The sequence below is a fragment of the Protomyctophum parallelum genome (assembly GCF_964188405.1).
Source record: "Protomyctophum parallelum genome assembly, chromosome: 14".
NCBI lineage: Eukaryota > Metazoa > Chordata > Actinopteri > Myctophiformes > Myctophidae > Protomyctophum > Protomyctophum parallelum.
In genome coordinates this window covers 31,303,028-31,317,111 of record NC_139709.1, presented here as the reverse complement: position 1 = coordinate 31,317,111, position 14,084 = coordinate 31,303,028, and the positions used below count along the sequence as shown (strand labels likewise).

General features: G+C 45.4%; 2 protein-coding genes across 2 annotated transcripts; both read left to right on the top strand.

Annotated features, from left to right (window-relative positions):
* Nucleotides 1–5,607: 5,607 nt before the first annotated feature.
* LOC310871249 (small ribosomal subunit protein eS17-like) lies at nt 5,608–6,015 on the top strand (the record flags this gene model as incomplete). The annotated part of the gene is made up of 1 exon (XM_083782738.1): nt 5,608–6,015. The coding sequence occupies one exon, from the start codon at nt 5,608–5,610 to the stop codon at nt 6,013–6,015; it is 408 nt and encodes a 135-aa protein (XP_083638864.1).
* A 5,486-nt stretch (nt 6,016–11,501) lies between these two features.
* foxc1a (forkhead box C1a) lies at nt 11,502–13,848 on the top strand. Its single transcript, XM_083782965.1, has one exon. It carries the CDS (start codon nt 11,828–11,830, stop codon nt 13,358–13,360), a length of 1,533 nt encoding a protein of 510 aa, XP_083639091.1. The 5' UTR covers nt 11,502–11,827; the 3' UTR covers nt 13,361–13,848.
* The last annotated feature ends 236 nt before the right edge of the window (nt 13,849–14,084 follow it).

The following is a 14,084-nucleotide window of genomic DNA, read 5'->3' as shown; positions in this document are numbered from 1 at the left end:
CAGCACGGACAGCTGCAGTAGTGCTCTGTGACCTGGGGTGGCACTGTTGGGCGGCTAGTGATGCCAACTAGAAATGCACTCTGTCCAGCTGCCAACTTGTGCGCAAGCAGAGCGCGCCGTGAGGTGCGCTCACCACTGCTGCTCTGAGTCCTAAAGCTCTCTGCCGCTGTCTAGATTTGAAATACAGCAGTGGTCAGTGGTCCCTCATTGCCCGGTGGAGTACACCGCCATACCCAGCCGAAACATTCCCTCCTATTGACCTTATACCAATTCTGAAACCGACTTTAGTTACGTCATCGAGAACACCTGGTTTCTCATTGACTAGTGGAATGTACCATCACATACCCAGCCGATCGCTGCATGTCCTTGGTCCCTGATTGGCCGAGCGACGCCACCGACATACATACATACATACATGGTCCCTGATTGGCCAAGCGACGCCACCGCCATTCGCAGCCGACTACAGTACTTGCGTGCTCTGCTTGCGCAAGTAACAATAACAGTATAGTTGCACCGCTCAGTTCACACAGGTGTGATTTCTAAAAACGTTTGGAGTTAACTCCTTGGTTTGAGGTCGTTTTCAACATCGTGTATTGTATATTATGTTTTTGTGTGACACATGTTTTACTTACACAGCAGTTGGAGTTGGATATGCGGGCTGGTCGTATTTTTCCAAGAATACTCAAGCTTCTGCAGACTGGCTTCAGTAATAACATTTGGTCCACGTCAGGGATGAAACCTACAATAACATAACATGTCAAACGTTATGGCAATAAGTCGCCTATCAAATTGAGTAACTCTATTCAAAGATTCTTGTATTTATCCAAATCGTTATGTTAGTGATGACAAGCATAAAATGCGGAACAAAGTGCCACATTATCAGCTTGACTGGAGTTGCCAGGGTTACGTCGATCAGCGTGTTTAGGTTTCAGTACCAGGCATTGGCTAGGAGGTTATTGCATGGTTCAAAAAGTCTCCCCCTATTTTCAGTATCCCTCTCCCCCTGCCCTCTGTTCTGGTCTCCCTCTGATCCCTGATATCAGAAACTACTGAAACCGTTTGCCGAACAATGCCAATTTCCAAAATCACATTTTGGGTCATTTTGTTTACCTCTGCCTATAAAGGCCTCACTCACACGGTCACACCTAAGACACACGCAAGACACACTTGTATCCTGTGTCTTCTGTGTGTGACAGTGTGTCATGGCCGCCTCATGGGGGGAGGGCAGAAGACAGCCATGCAACAAGGTTGTGTCATGAAACCATGTGACTCCCATTGGAAATGCATTGAGGCGGCCATAAACACACAGAAGACACAGGACACAAGTGTGTCTTTAGTTGTGAGTGAGGCCCAAGCCAGCGACAAATGCAAAACAAACAAACAAACTAACTAACTATTAGTTATTGACATCGTTTATGAATGTGTATTTGCACACTGTATTTCATTTATGGTTAATGCATTATTAACTAGAAAAAGTGCCCTTCCGGGCACAGGTCTCCACCAGGTTATCCACAGATCCGTGCAGTTAGAGGTAAAAACACTTTTCGGCCAGTTATAGCGCCACCTTGAGGCTGAGTTGAAATTGTTCATGTGGCATTTTGTCCTCGGCCTAGTGGGAATGTGGGTGCACAATTTCACGGAAATCACGCGATGTGTTCATGATTTGCAGCATTTTGTTTGAAACTGAGCACTCCTGTGAACTTTGGAAGCCAATCTTAACCAATCAGGATGGAGTCTGATAAATCTGAAAGACCCGTTTCGTTGAATGGCTCTAGAGAGACTGTGTACCAATTTGCGTGATGTTTGGACAAAATCTGTAGGTGTACTGTGCAAAAACTTGTTTTGCACAAAGCGGCCTCCTGGTGGCGCTATAACAGGCCGTTCTGGAAAGTTTGGGGCAGAGGTTCATGGTTGGCATCCAGGGAGTGTGTGTGCAAAATATGGCATCGACCGGGTTAACGGTGGCCGAGATTAGCTGTTCACGGACACACGGACACACGGACACACACACGGACACACGGACACACGGACGGACACGCGGACGGACGGAGTGCAAAACATACTCTCCCCACATGCCTTCGGCCTGGTGGAGACAATTATCCCCTTCATGCCCGAAAACCCCCAAATCCCATAAAATGCCATCTTAACATTCTCAATGAATGAATGATTGTCTTGGTGGTAGTGCAGCTAGTTTTTTAAGTAGATGCATGTCCTTTCCCATTCTTTTCTCCCCAGACTAGTAGTCTAGTTTCCTTCATAGTTTCCTTAATGGAACAGGACCTGAAGGTCCAGATGGTACTTGCCTGGAATGCCTATAGCACAAGATGAGGAGAGTGTCGAAATCAGACATGCGGGATCGAGGAGGCATTGCAGTATCCCTGTCCTCCTGTTCCATCTCTTTCACGTCTGACTCAATCTTGAAGCAGATGTGACAACTCAGGTTCAATGTCTTCAGGGTCTCTTGCTTCAAGGTTATTCAAATAATCCATCCTGCACTGTGGCTCAGTATACCTCATGAAGGTGAACTCTATGAACTGTCCACTGACTATTCCATGCTCCACCGACCAACTCATTGGAGGCAGTGTGGAGTTCAGTGTCTTGCCCAAGGACACTTTGACGCATGTGGACAGGAGGAGGAGTTGGGATTCAAACCGTCGACCCAGGGATCATTGGACGTCCTACTCTACCTCCTGAGCCACAGCCGCCCCACTGAAGGAACTTCTTCCTCATTCAACATCTTGGCAAAAACATCTGACAGTCACAGAACACCAGAAAGACCACTTTCAGCTAATAGTGAACCTACTGTATAGGCCTATATATAAAACAAAATCAAGGCATGCATACAGTGTTGTTTTTGGCAGCAAATTTCTATTTTAGTTTTAGTCATAGTCTCTTTTCACTTAGTTTTAGTCACATTTTAGTCACCTGGAATGTTCTAGTGTTTAGTCTAGTTTTAGTCGACTAAATGTCATACGATTTTAGTCGACTAAATCTACAGTTGATTTAGTCGACTAAAATGTGTTTTGACAGGCCTTGATGTCTTTGTAATGACATATTTTACACTTTGGTTGCTGCGACGCGTTGTGAGATTGTATATCTGCTATTTTCAGCATGCAACCCAGCATAAAACTGGATCTCTTGTCCACTAGTCCCTTCCTAACATTTTAGTCTAGTTTTTATTTGTTGACGAAATTGTCAGTATATTTAGTCTTAGTTTTAGTCATCATAGATTCGTTTTTATTTAGTTTTAGTCAGTGAAAAAAGGTAGTCGACGAACATTTTTTGTCTTAGTTTTAGTCGACGAAAACAACACAGGAAAAAGCTACACACGTATGCATTGTGGTTATAATCTGTAGCCCACAGTGTTGAATTGATAATAATTGATTGATTGATAATATTATATAATAATGATTTTAAAATGCTACTTTATTCAGCTGACTGTTTATTAATTTTGGTGGAATAATATTTCTGCTATAGACCTGTATTGTTTAATGGGGTTAAAGTACTCTGATAATTTGATGATTTTGATTTAAGTAACTTTACATTAAAGGTGATATAGACAAGTTTTCAGCCATCATTTAAAATATATATAAATGTATTCTTTTGGCCTTTCCCCCCTGTATCTTTCCCTATATTATGATGCTGAGGTGTTCTCCTGCAACAGCACACTCCCCCTTTCCCCCCCTGTGGCTGAATGCACTGTTTATATCCACTACAGTTTACTACTCGGGACGTCGGAGGGGATTTAAACTTTTAGCCAATTGCAGCGCGAGGCTGTGACGGTGTGTTCAACCCAGCACTGCAGTATTGTAATGAAAACGCGATGCGATTTCAATTGCAATGTATAATATTATCCCCATATCTTAGTTTCACTAACATTGTTCATGTGAAATAGTATGTTTATGATTTAATATGTAAGCCTATTGAAATTATGAGAATCGCTATGTATAGTGCATGGTTGGGTGGTGTGAAACTGAACAACACCAGCAGCAATAAGCACCCCACAGAACTCAGGATCCTTAGTCACAGAACAACTCAGACCCCAATAAAATCTCCTGTTTAGGCCTACATCAATATCGTTCTCGTTCATGTGGAGTGGGTTGTATGTGCTTTTGTTGAAATGGTGGAAGTGGAAGTGAGTAATAGTATTTCACCCTGCACCGCCGCGGCGACTGCCTGCCTGCCGGCCGGCTTGAAGCATGCATTCAACCGGTGCTCGCCAACGGTGACAGGCCGTTGCGGATCATCATAGCGATTTTTCTTCATTGCAATGAATAACCGTGGACAGAGTAGTTCACATGAATGAACGATGCTGTAGTGGCATGGGGCATTTGAGGGGCAATATGTTTTATATGCACGATTACAAATAAAAGAGAATTTAATTGAGAGCCAGTGAGTCTCCTCTACTTCCTACTTCCTCATTTGCGGGACTCGGTGTGATATTGCGATTATGCTACAGTTACCCTTAAAAGACCATGTCAACTCAATGTCATTGTTGTAACTAAGATATCGATAGAAATTCATAATTTTGTAATGTCATATTTAGCCATACGAGCGCAATATCCATAGCGTCCGTCCCAGCAGCAACAACAATCCCATAGCCTGAAGTGACCTGGCTCAGCCAATAGAATGAGGGGGGGAGGGGGGTGGAGCTAGATATGCATTTGTTTGGAAACACTCACTCACTTCTGTGTACAAACACTGGAAACTTGTCTATATCACCTTTAAATCTCATAACCCTATTTTTGTGGGAAATGTTCGGTGCCATAGCTGAGGTGTCACAGTAAGCCCAGCTTGACACCTCACCATTGATTGCCTACAACCCTACGTGGTTACAGGGCACAGCTCCATGGATTCGTCTATAGGGCACGGGCTGCCCCGTGACACGTCCATATTGTGTAATCCTCCTTCCATCGCAGACAGACAGACACGCACGCACAACATAACATTTGGGCTATAGATCGGTGACTGGCTGTAGAGCACTGAAACAGTAACGATGGAAGTTGGAGATCCATGCCCCACCCGGCTATGCAATACCCGTTGTACCCGCGTCAGAGTACCCGCTCCACCCATCTCTCTGTGTCCCTTTTATGCCCATATATGGAGATTTCTGCATCTGTCTCTCTGTGTCCCTTTATTCCTATATATGGAGTTCTGTGTCAGGCATGCCCAAATATGGAGTGTTGTGATGTCAGAAGACTCAGAACAGGCCAGCTCCATATATGGTCGGACAACAGTGGGTCTGACCGACTTGACACCGGGCACTCCCTGTGGGGGTGTGGGAAGTTGGGAACGAGTGTGTCGAATTTGAAGTCGGTGGGGCGAACGGCTCTTGGGTTACGTGGATTACAGCCGTACACACGTACTGTACGTACAGGCAGACGTACAGAGACAAGGTGCATTTAAAGATAGATAGTAAAATTGAAAAAACTTGCCTGCCCGTTGCTGAGGTATTTTGCTGACAAGCGCGTTCATGTTTCGGTACTCAGCATTGGATGATGTCAATATTGTGACATCAGGCAAGTCCATATGTGGGCATAGTCCAGACACTTATATACTCAATATGCTCAAGTATTCAGTGCAAATCATTCTTCTTTCAAATTCAAGATGGGACGTGTAAGGACCAAGACTGTGAAAAAGGCGGCAGGTGTGATTACAGAGAAATATTACACCCGGCTCGGGAACGACTTCCAGACCAACAAGAGGGTGTGCGACGAGGTCGCCATCATCCCCAGCAAGGTGCTCCGCAACAAGATAGCTGGTTACGTGACCCACCTGATGGGGCGTATTCAGAGGGGACCGGTGAACGGGATCTCCATCAGACTGCAGGAGGAGGAGAGAGAGAGGAGAGATAACTATGTGCCAGAGGTGTCTGCTCTGGCCCAGGAGGTCATTAAGGTCGACCCCAACACCAAGGAGATGCTCGACCTATTGGATTTTGGTGGTCTGTCCAACGTGCAGGTGACTCGGCCCGCAGTGGGGATGAACTTCAAGCAGCCACGAGGCGTTTTTTAATGGGCTTTTTGTCACGAGGCTATGGCGATTTTTACTATAGTAGCCTCGTAGCCTATAATACTCCAGACATGTGCGCGTGTTGAACTGAAGAAGGCAGATTCTTGGATGATGTGAAACATTTCATGGTCGAGACCATGGTGCCAAATGGCTCTGACAGCATCATCAGTGGTGTGCACAGACCAGACATTTGGAGGGAGAGGTGCTCAAGTGAAAAAAGGGCACCTCGATGTGCACCATGGGCCACATACTGTACACTGGAGAAAAAAAATAGAAATGCACGGTGTCGAGCTGCCAATTAGCCCATACCTGGCCTACTTGTGCGCAAGCAGAGCGCACAAGTAGCCTACTGCTACGAACGTCTAATACAACTGCTGTTCTAAACCCTTTAGAACCATTATTGACCTTATATCAACCTCAGGCAGCCAATGAGAAATAGCTCTCAACTAGACCGCAGAGAGGATATTTACCAGTCTGCAACTGGTAAAAAAGATTGTGCAGCCTCTATATCTGATATAGATGATGAGAACGTCATCATACATTACATTCCGTGCTCAGCCAATCAGCTGAGCACATTCCATGATCATACAGATCATAAACAAAAAACTAAACTAAACTAAACTAAACTAAACTAAACTAAACTAAACTAAACTAAACTAAACTAAACTAAACTAAACTAAACTAAACTAAACTAAACTAAACTAAACTAAATAAAATAAAATAAAATAAAATAAAACAAAACAAAACTAGACAAAGTGCCAATCGGCACAGGTCTCCACCAGGGCAGGTCAGGTTGTGGCCTCATGGTGGCGCTATAACAGGCTGTTGAGGAAGATTTGGGCCGGAGGTTCGTGTTGGAGGGATGCAGGTACAATGTTTTTCCATGTGTGCATACATAAGTTGTATACAGATCGATGCAGTTATAGCTAAAATCAGGAATTGGCCTGTTATAGCGCCACCGTGAGGCTGATTTTGAGGAAAAAATTGTGGCATGTCGTCCTCGGCCTAGTGAAAATGTGTGTGTATAATTTAACGGAAATTGCACACTGTGTTTGTGATTTGTGGCCTTTTTTCGAAATGGACGAATCGTGTGAGCTTTGGAAGCCAATCTTAGCCAATCAGGATGGAAGATGGGAAATGGTGCCGCTCCGTGTTGATCACATGACTATGGAGATAGTGTATACCGATTTGCGTGAAATTTGGATAAAATCTGAAGGAGTAATAATAGAAAATGTGTTTTACATATGTCGGCCTCCTGGTGGCGCTATAAAGAGCAGATGTGAAAAATTCCAGGCAAAGGTTTTTCCTTGGCCTCTAGGGAGTTGGCATACAAAGTTATCCACAGATCCGTGCAGTTAGAGGTAAAAAACACTTTTGGGCCAGTTATAGCGAGTCTGAGTTGAAATTGTTCATGTGGCATTTCGTCCTCGGCCTAGTGGGAATGTGGGTGTACAATTTCACGGAAATCACGCGATGTGTTCATGATTTGCAGCATTTTGTTTGAAACTGAGCACTCCTGTGAACTTTGGAAGCCAATCTTAACCAATCAGGATGGAGTGTGAGAAATCTGAAAGACCGGTTTCGTTGAATGGCTCTAGAGAGACTGTGTACCAATTCGCGTGATGTTTGGACAAAATCTGTAGGTGTACTGTGCAAAAACTTGTTTTGCACAAAGCGGCCTCCTGGTGGCGCTATAACAGGCCGTTCTGGAAAGTTTGGGGCAGAGGTTCATCGTTGGCATCCAGGGAGTGTGTGTGCAAAATTTGGCATCGACCGGGTTAACGGTGGCCGAGATTAGCTGCTCACGGACACACGGACGGACACACGGACGGACGGACGGACGGACACACACACGGACGGACGGACACACGGACGGACGGAGTGCAAAACATACTCTCCCCACATGCCTTCGGCCTGGTGGAGACAATAAAATCTACCAGAAAAAAAGGGAATAGCTCATAGCTCTAGACTCTAGATTCACTCTATTTGAAATAGATAACATAAAACATTTCCTAAAATATTTGATATAGTATCCCAACAAAACATCTATCTATGTATAAAATAAATGCACCAAGTCTCTGTACGTCTGTACGTACAGTACAGTCTGTAATCCACGTAACTAGAACCGTTCGCCCCACCGACTTCAAATTTGTGCAGTGCCCGGTGTCGAGGCCGTCGGATACACGGTTGCCCAGAACCGGCACAAAAGCCTCTGCCCGGGATCTGGACCTGCATCACCCCTAATATCTCCATATATGGAGCTGGCCTATTCTGACATCACAGATCACACTGATGTTCTGACATCTGCATAGACTCCATATTTGGGCATATACCTGACAAAGAACTCCACATATGGGCATAAAAGGGACACAGTCATATAGGCCAGTGCCCCACGCACTCTAGTAATCCGAATGAATATGACTTCAAATCTTTAAAGTGGTTAGCCGGACGTAGCTGGATAAATCAAACAAAAGATGCTGCTTCACATCATGCAGAACACATGCTGACTGGACTGGGACTTGTGGTCTCATATACTAGGCAAAATTATTACTTACTTCAGAAAATGTTTTGTTGTGGTTGGCAGCTCCTAGCACACTCCAAACATTATCCCGCACTCATCTGTGTTAGTCTTTGTATGTAGGAGTGTCAAGTCAGCCTGAGAGCATAATTAACTGGGGAGTGGGGACTGAGACTGAGGTAACTTCCTTGCACTTCCTGGTACCCAGCTGGGTTTTCAACCTCTTGATTTTATAGACAACCGTCCAGCTGCCTGGCATCAGGAGACTACATTTATATTTTTCAAGCATTTGAATGTGGTTGGAATCGTTGGATACATCCAGGCTGTGCTTATTCGTGTTTCACATGATTTATGGCCAATTTGTTCATTGTCCATTGCTTTGATCGTATGACTGTATTGTTGACTTTGAACACGTGATGGCAGTAGAGTCTTTTCAATGAACCGACCTACCACGGTTTCGGGTTTAAGGAAGATTTTTAAGTCAGCGAAATAGAGACGTTAGACAACTCAATACATGTTTTCACACTTTGCATAATATTCCACTGACTTCTCACCACATTTTACGATGCCTTCAATACTCAAATTCAATACATTTCCAGGGGGGAGGGGGTAATTTACGATCACACGGAAAGTGGCCAGTGGCCATGCACCGTTTTGGAGATATATTTATATAGGCTACTAAAAGGTTCCCCTATTTACCCACTAGAGAGAGCCAATAGCACAGTGAACATTGAAGAGGCCTATTTTTGTGACTGGGGCAAAGGGTCTCATTTCACCTCCAACCTTTTAACTTCATTACAACCCCCGTCCACCCCTCTTTCTCTCTTTCGCATACCCCTCTCTCTTACTCTCTCTCTTATATAGTCCTCTCTCTTTTTCTCTCTCTTTCTATGTAGCCTCTATTGAACAATGTTTAATTTTTTGTATGGGTGTTGAATGCAATCAAAAGCACACGGAAACAAAACTAAAACGTATATGTTATGCATGCTCCTTTATTATAATAGGCTGAGTGGATCAAAGTCAACATACATGTAATACCTTAGTGGTATATTTATAACCGTTATAAATGCATGGGTCTTATCAAATAAAAATATTTATTAATTTGCTATGACCATCAACTTAATCGTGTGTTTGCTTCCAGAAATATATTATACCGGTAGTCCACATGCATTACAGTGCGCATGGCTTTGCTGGCGCATGTATCCCCATTCCCCTGCAATATACATTATATGCACCTTAAATTGTTAACCCTGCAATCTATAGAAACGTTCTCATCACTTGTGCGATAGTCTTATATTAATTGATTGATTGATTGAAAAATGTATTGTACAAATGTACAGTTTGTAGAATGGGTAGGCCTACATTTCAAAGAAAGTATAGGTCAATTCAAAGTCTAGTAGTCTATAAGTATAGCCTATAAAACCAGAAAAGGCACCAAGACACAGGGGGTCCTCCATTTTCAAAATGGATAATGGACAATACCCCCCCACCTAACTATGAATAAAACAAATACAAATTAAAAATTAAATAAAAACACTGCATGATTTTTCTTCACTTATAACGTCGATAACTTAACATGTCTATATGGGACTATACGTGGACAGACCATGCATGGGATTAAAAGTAAAAGGGACGTTGTGAATTGTATAAACAGCCCCGAGGCTGTGGAAAAAGTTCATTCCCGGGTCCATGTAAGAGGAGACCGGCGGAGCAGCAGGCCAGTGCACGGCCGTTTAATTAAGACGAGCTGCATAGGATTAGAGCTATATATGTGACCGTAACTTTGCCTTAAAATGAACATTAACAATTTCATGCCTACTCGCTTCTTTCGCACTATAAGGCCTGCCATGAAGCAGTGGGCGAGTAGAGCCCCAATAGGCCTGCAAAACGCAGAGCAAATTAAGCCTTCCAATTATTTTGTTTTACCAACCATTTCGAATATTATTTCTGCACAAACTTTGAAAATAGATAGGGGTATAGGCCTATATCAACAAATACACATTTGAAAAACGGATTCAATCGAACGTCTGTCTGATTAAATCAATTAAGCCATGAGCATAAATAGCCCAATTTAACTTAAATTCTTAGGCCAAACAAAACTGGAATATATAGGTCTATAATTATGTGTATTGAAGTCAAGACCTTAATAACTGTTAGGCCTATGTTTGGTGGAAAACGACACGTTAAGCCTTAAAGGTGTCATTGCAATGCCATTTGGAACCTTGTCTTTTAATCTTTTCCTGAATATCTTAACGATCAACACCTTTGGTCAATCTCGGCCGATCTGTCCCTATTCTCGTTGTTCTGAGATCGACACATATACCGCCCACTGACAATGATGTGTGAAGCACTCTTGTGCTTTGATCCGGTTGCGATCCGTTGATTGAAAAATATAACAGTCAGCATCAGTAGGCCTAGCAGCAGCACAAGTCGCTAAAATGGGGAAAGGCGATCATTCATTATTGTATCGAATTTTAGCGGCTAATGTTTTTCTTTTCGCTCAATCAATTAAATCAGTGGCAAACGCGCCTCGAGTCATGTGTGTGTTAAAATGATTGCAGGCCTAGCTACTGTCCCCCCAAGTCCCTATATTGACAAAGAACATTGAAGAACAAGAGAGAGCTGTCTGCACATATACAATTCAATTGTCAATTGATATTAGTGTGCCACTTTTGAAGTTTACATATATATATTTTTATGTCTAATAAATAATACAGTCAGTGGCATGTCCCCTCCCTTCCCCATGCAGTCTGCAGCAGTATGCAAGATGCCATAGTCTGATTGTGTGTATGTGAGCTGCGTTCTCACGTCTGAAATGTTGGCTGGAAGTGGGCTGGGAGTTACCGACACCTCCTCTGGTTGTTCTACAGCCCTGTGTGTGGCCAGGAGCCGGTTCCATTCCTGCTCTTAGTATTACTGGCCTGACTTCCAATTGGACGACGTGGATCCTTTTTTTTGGGAGGAGCTCCACTGGGCAGCAAAAAAGGAGGAAAGAATTTAACTGCGCAAAGCAAAAGTCCCGTGTGTAGTGGAGTTCAGAACTTTTTCAACGTGTGCTTCAGAACCGCACAGAGATGGCAACAGCTTAAACACTGCTAAGATCCTAATCAAGCTGCACCGTTATTATTAGGCCATTGTTTTTAAATTGAGCGGACAGTCAGTAAAGCGACTTTGATTTGAAGCACCTCGGGCTTCCAGTGAGTCAGAGGGGGGGAAATCGTGGACCTCTCCGGGCTGCGTCTTTTGGAGCGTTCCTTCTTCTCGGCGGATCGAATAGCGGCGGAGGAGGAGGCGAACATGCAGGCACGCTACTCCGTTTCCAGTCCCAACTCGCTGGGCGTCGTGCCTTACATCAGCGGCGACCCGAGCTACTATCGGGCCGCGGCCGGCGGAGGATACGCCGGCATGCCGGCGCCCATGAACATGTACTCTCACGCGGCGCACGACCAGTACGGCGGGAGCATGGCGCGGGCTTATGGACCGTACACCCCGCAGCCGCAGCCGAAGGATATGGTCAAACCCCCGTACAGTTACATCGCGCTCATCACCATGGCTATTCAGAACTCGCCCGACAAGAAGGTGACCCTGAATGGGATTTATCAGTTCATCATGGAGAGGTTCCCGTTCTACAGAGACAACAAGCAGGGCTGGCAGAACAGCATCAGACACAACCTGTCTCTGAACGAGTGCTTCGTCAAAGTGCCCCGAGACGACAAGAAGCCGGGCAAGGGGAGCTACTGGACCCTGGACCCGGACTCTTACAACATGTTCGAAAACGGGAGCTTTTTGAGGCGGAGGCGGAGGTTTAAAAAGAAGGACGCGCTGAAAGAAAAGGAGGACCGGGTCCAGAAGGAGACTCCGACCCGGGGAGGAGGAGGCCGGGAGGAGCAGCCGGTGCAGGGCTCCTCTCAGCCGGTGAGGATCCAGGATATTAAGACGGAGAACGGCAATGCGACTCCGCCGCAGGCCGACTCGCCCTCCTTGGGCGCCGTGCCCAAAATCGAGAGTCCGGACAGCAGCAGCAGCATGTCGAGCAGCGGCGGCAGCCCGCACAGCATCCCCTCCTCCAACCGCTCCATCGGCATGGACGGGTCCTCCTCCTCCGACCACCACCACCACCAGCAGCAGCACCAGCAGCACCAGCAGCAGCAGCACCACGGCCACGGCCAGGCCTCGACGCAAGGCTTCAGCGTGGACAACATCATGACCTCTCTGCGCGGGTCCCCGCAGGGAGCCGGCGGCGAGCTCCCCCCGAGCCTTATAGCCTCCACCGCCCGGACAGGTATAACGCCGTCGTTGTCCTTAAACTATTCCCCCAGCCACCAGACGTCGTCGGTCTATAGCAGCTCGCCCTGCAACCAAAACTCGATCTCCACTACCTCGAACGCGACCTATCATTGTAACATGCAGGCCATGAGTTTATACGCGGCCGGCGGCGGCGACAGGTCGGGTCACCTCGCTCCTCCGAGCACCACCGCCGGCGTGGACGAAACGTTGCCAGATTACTCCATCACGACCACGGCGGCCTCTCTGAGCGGCCACGGTAACCTAAACTCTGTTGTGGGCCAGGAGGGAGGGCACCACCCGCACCAGGGGAGGCTCACCTCGTGGTACCTCAACCAGGCGGGCGACCCCCTGGGCCACCTGGGCGCCGCCTACCCGGGCCAGCAGCAGAACTTCCACGCCGTGCGAGAGATGTTCGAGTCTCAGCGGATCGGCTTGAACAACTCGCCGGTGAACGGGAATAACAGCTGTCAAATGTCCTTCCCGCCGAGCCAGTCCCTCTATCGCACTTCGGGAGCTTTCGTGTATGACTGCAGCAAGTTCTGACCAAAAATATATCTATAGGGGCTTTGATTCCCCCCCCCCATCCCCATGGTGGTTCTCAATGAATACACCCAGTGAATCGTTTCACTCGCCTGGGCCTACCTACCTACCATGGACATAATATGAAACAGAATACTCAAAAGACAGCATGACTTGATCTTGGTTTATACAGAACAGTGTTACTGCCGACACGTAAGTCTCTTCTCGCTTTTGTGACTTTATATTATGTTTAGGGATGTGTCAGTTTTCATGGACATATTATAATGTGTAAATTGCATATAGTAATTTATTTCTAAACTGTAGCCAGATATTATGGACCAAACACCAAAAAAGTGTTTCTAAATTGAATTGCCTTAATTGTCCGAAATTGTTCCACTATAAAAGAAAAAAAAAAGGAACTTGTATATCGCCGTACTATTTCAAAGATTCATCTTTTGTTGAAAAGTATTCTGAAGGATTTGCATTGTTTGTTTAATAAATTGTTCATTTTATGTGAGTTTAAATACGACTGGTTTCTTAAAAATCGAATTTAGTAGACCTATGTTTTTATGGTGTGTATGGGCTGAGGCTCGTCGTGCGCGCATTGCAGTTAATGCTGTGTGTGTGGGAGGCAAATAGGCCTCTTATGAAACACATTTGACCCTGCATGTGTTCTGCTGCTTTGGTAACTCCCTAATGTCACATAGGAGTAGTTAAAGTCTCAATCAAAGGCTAGCAATTATTGATA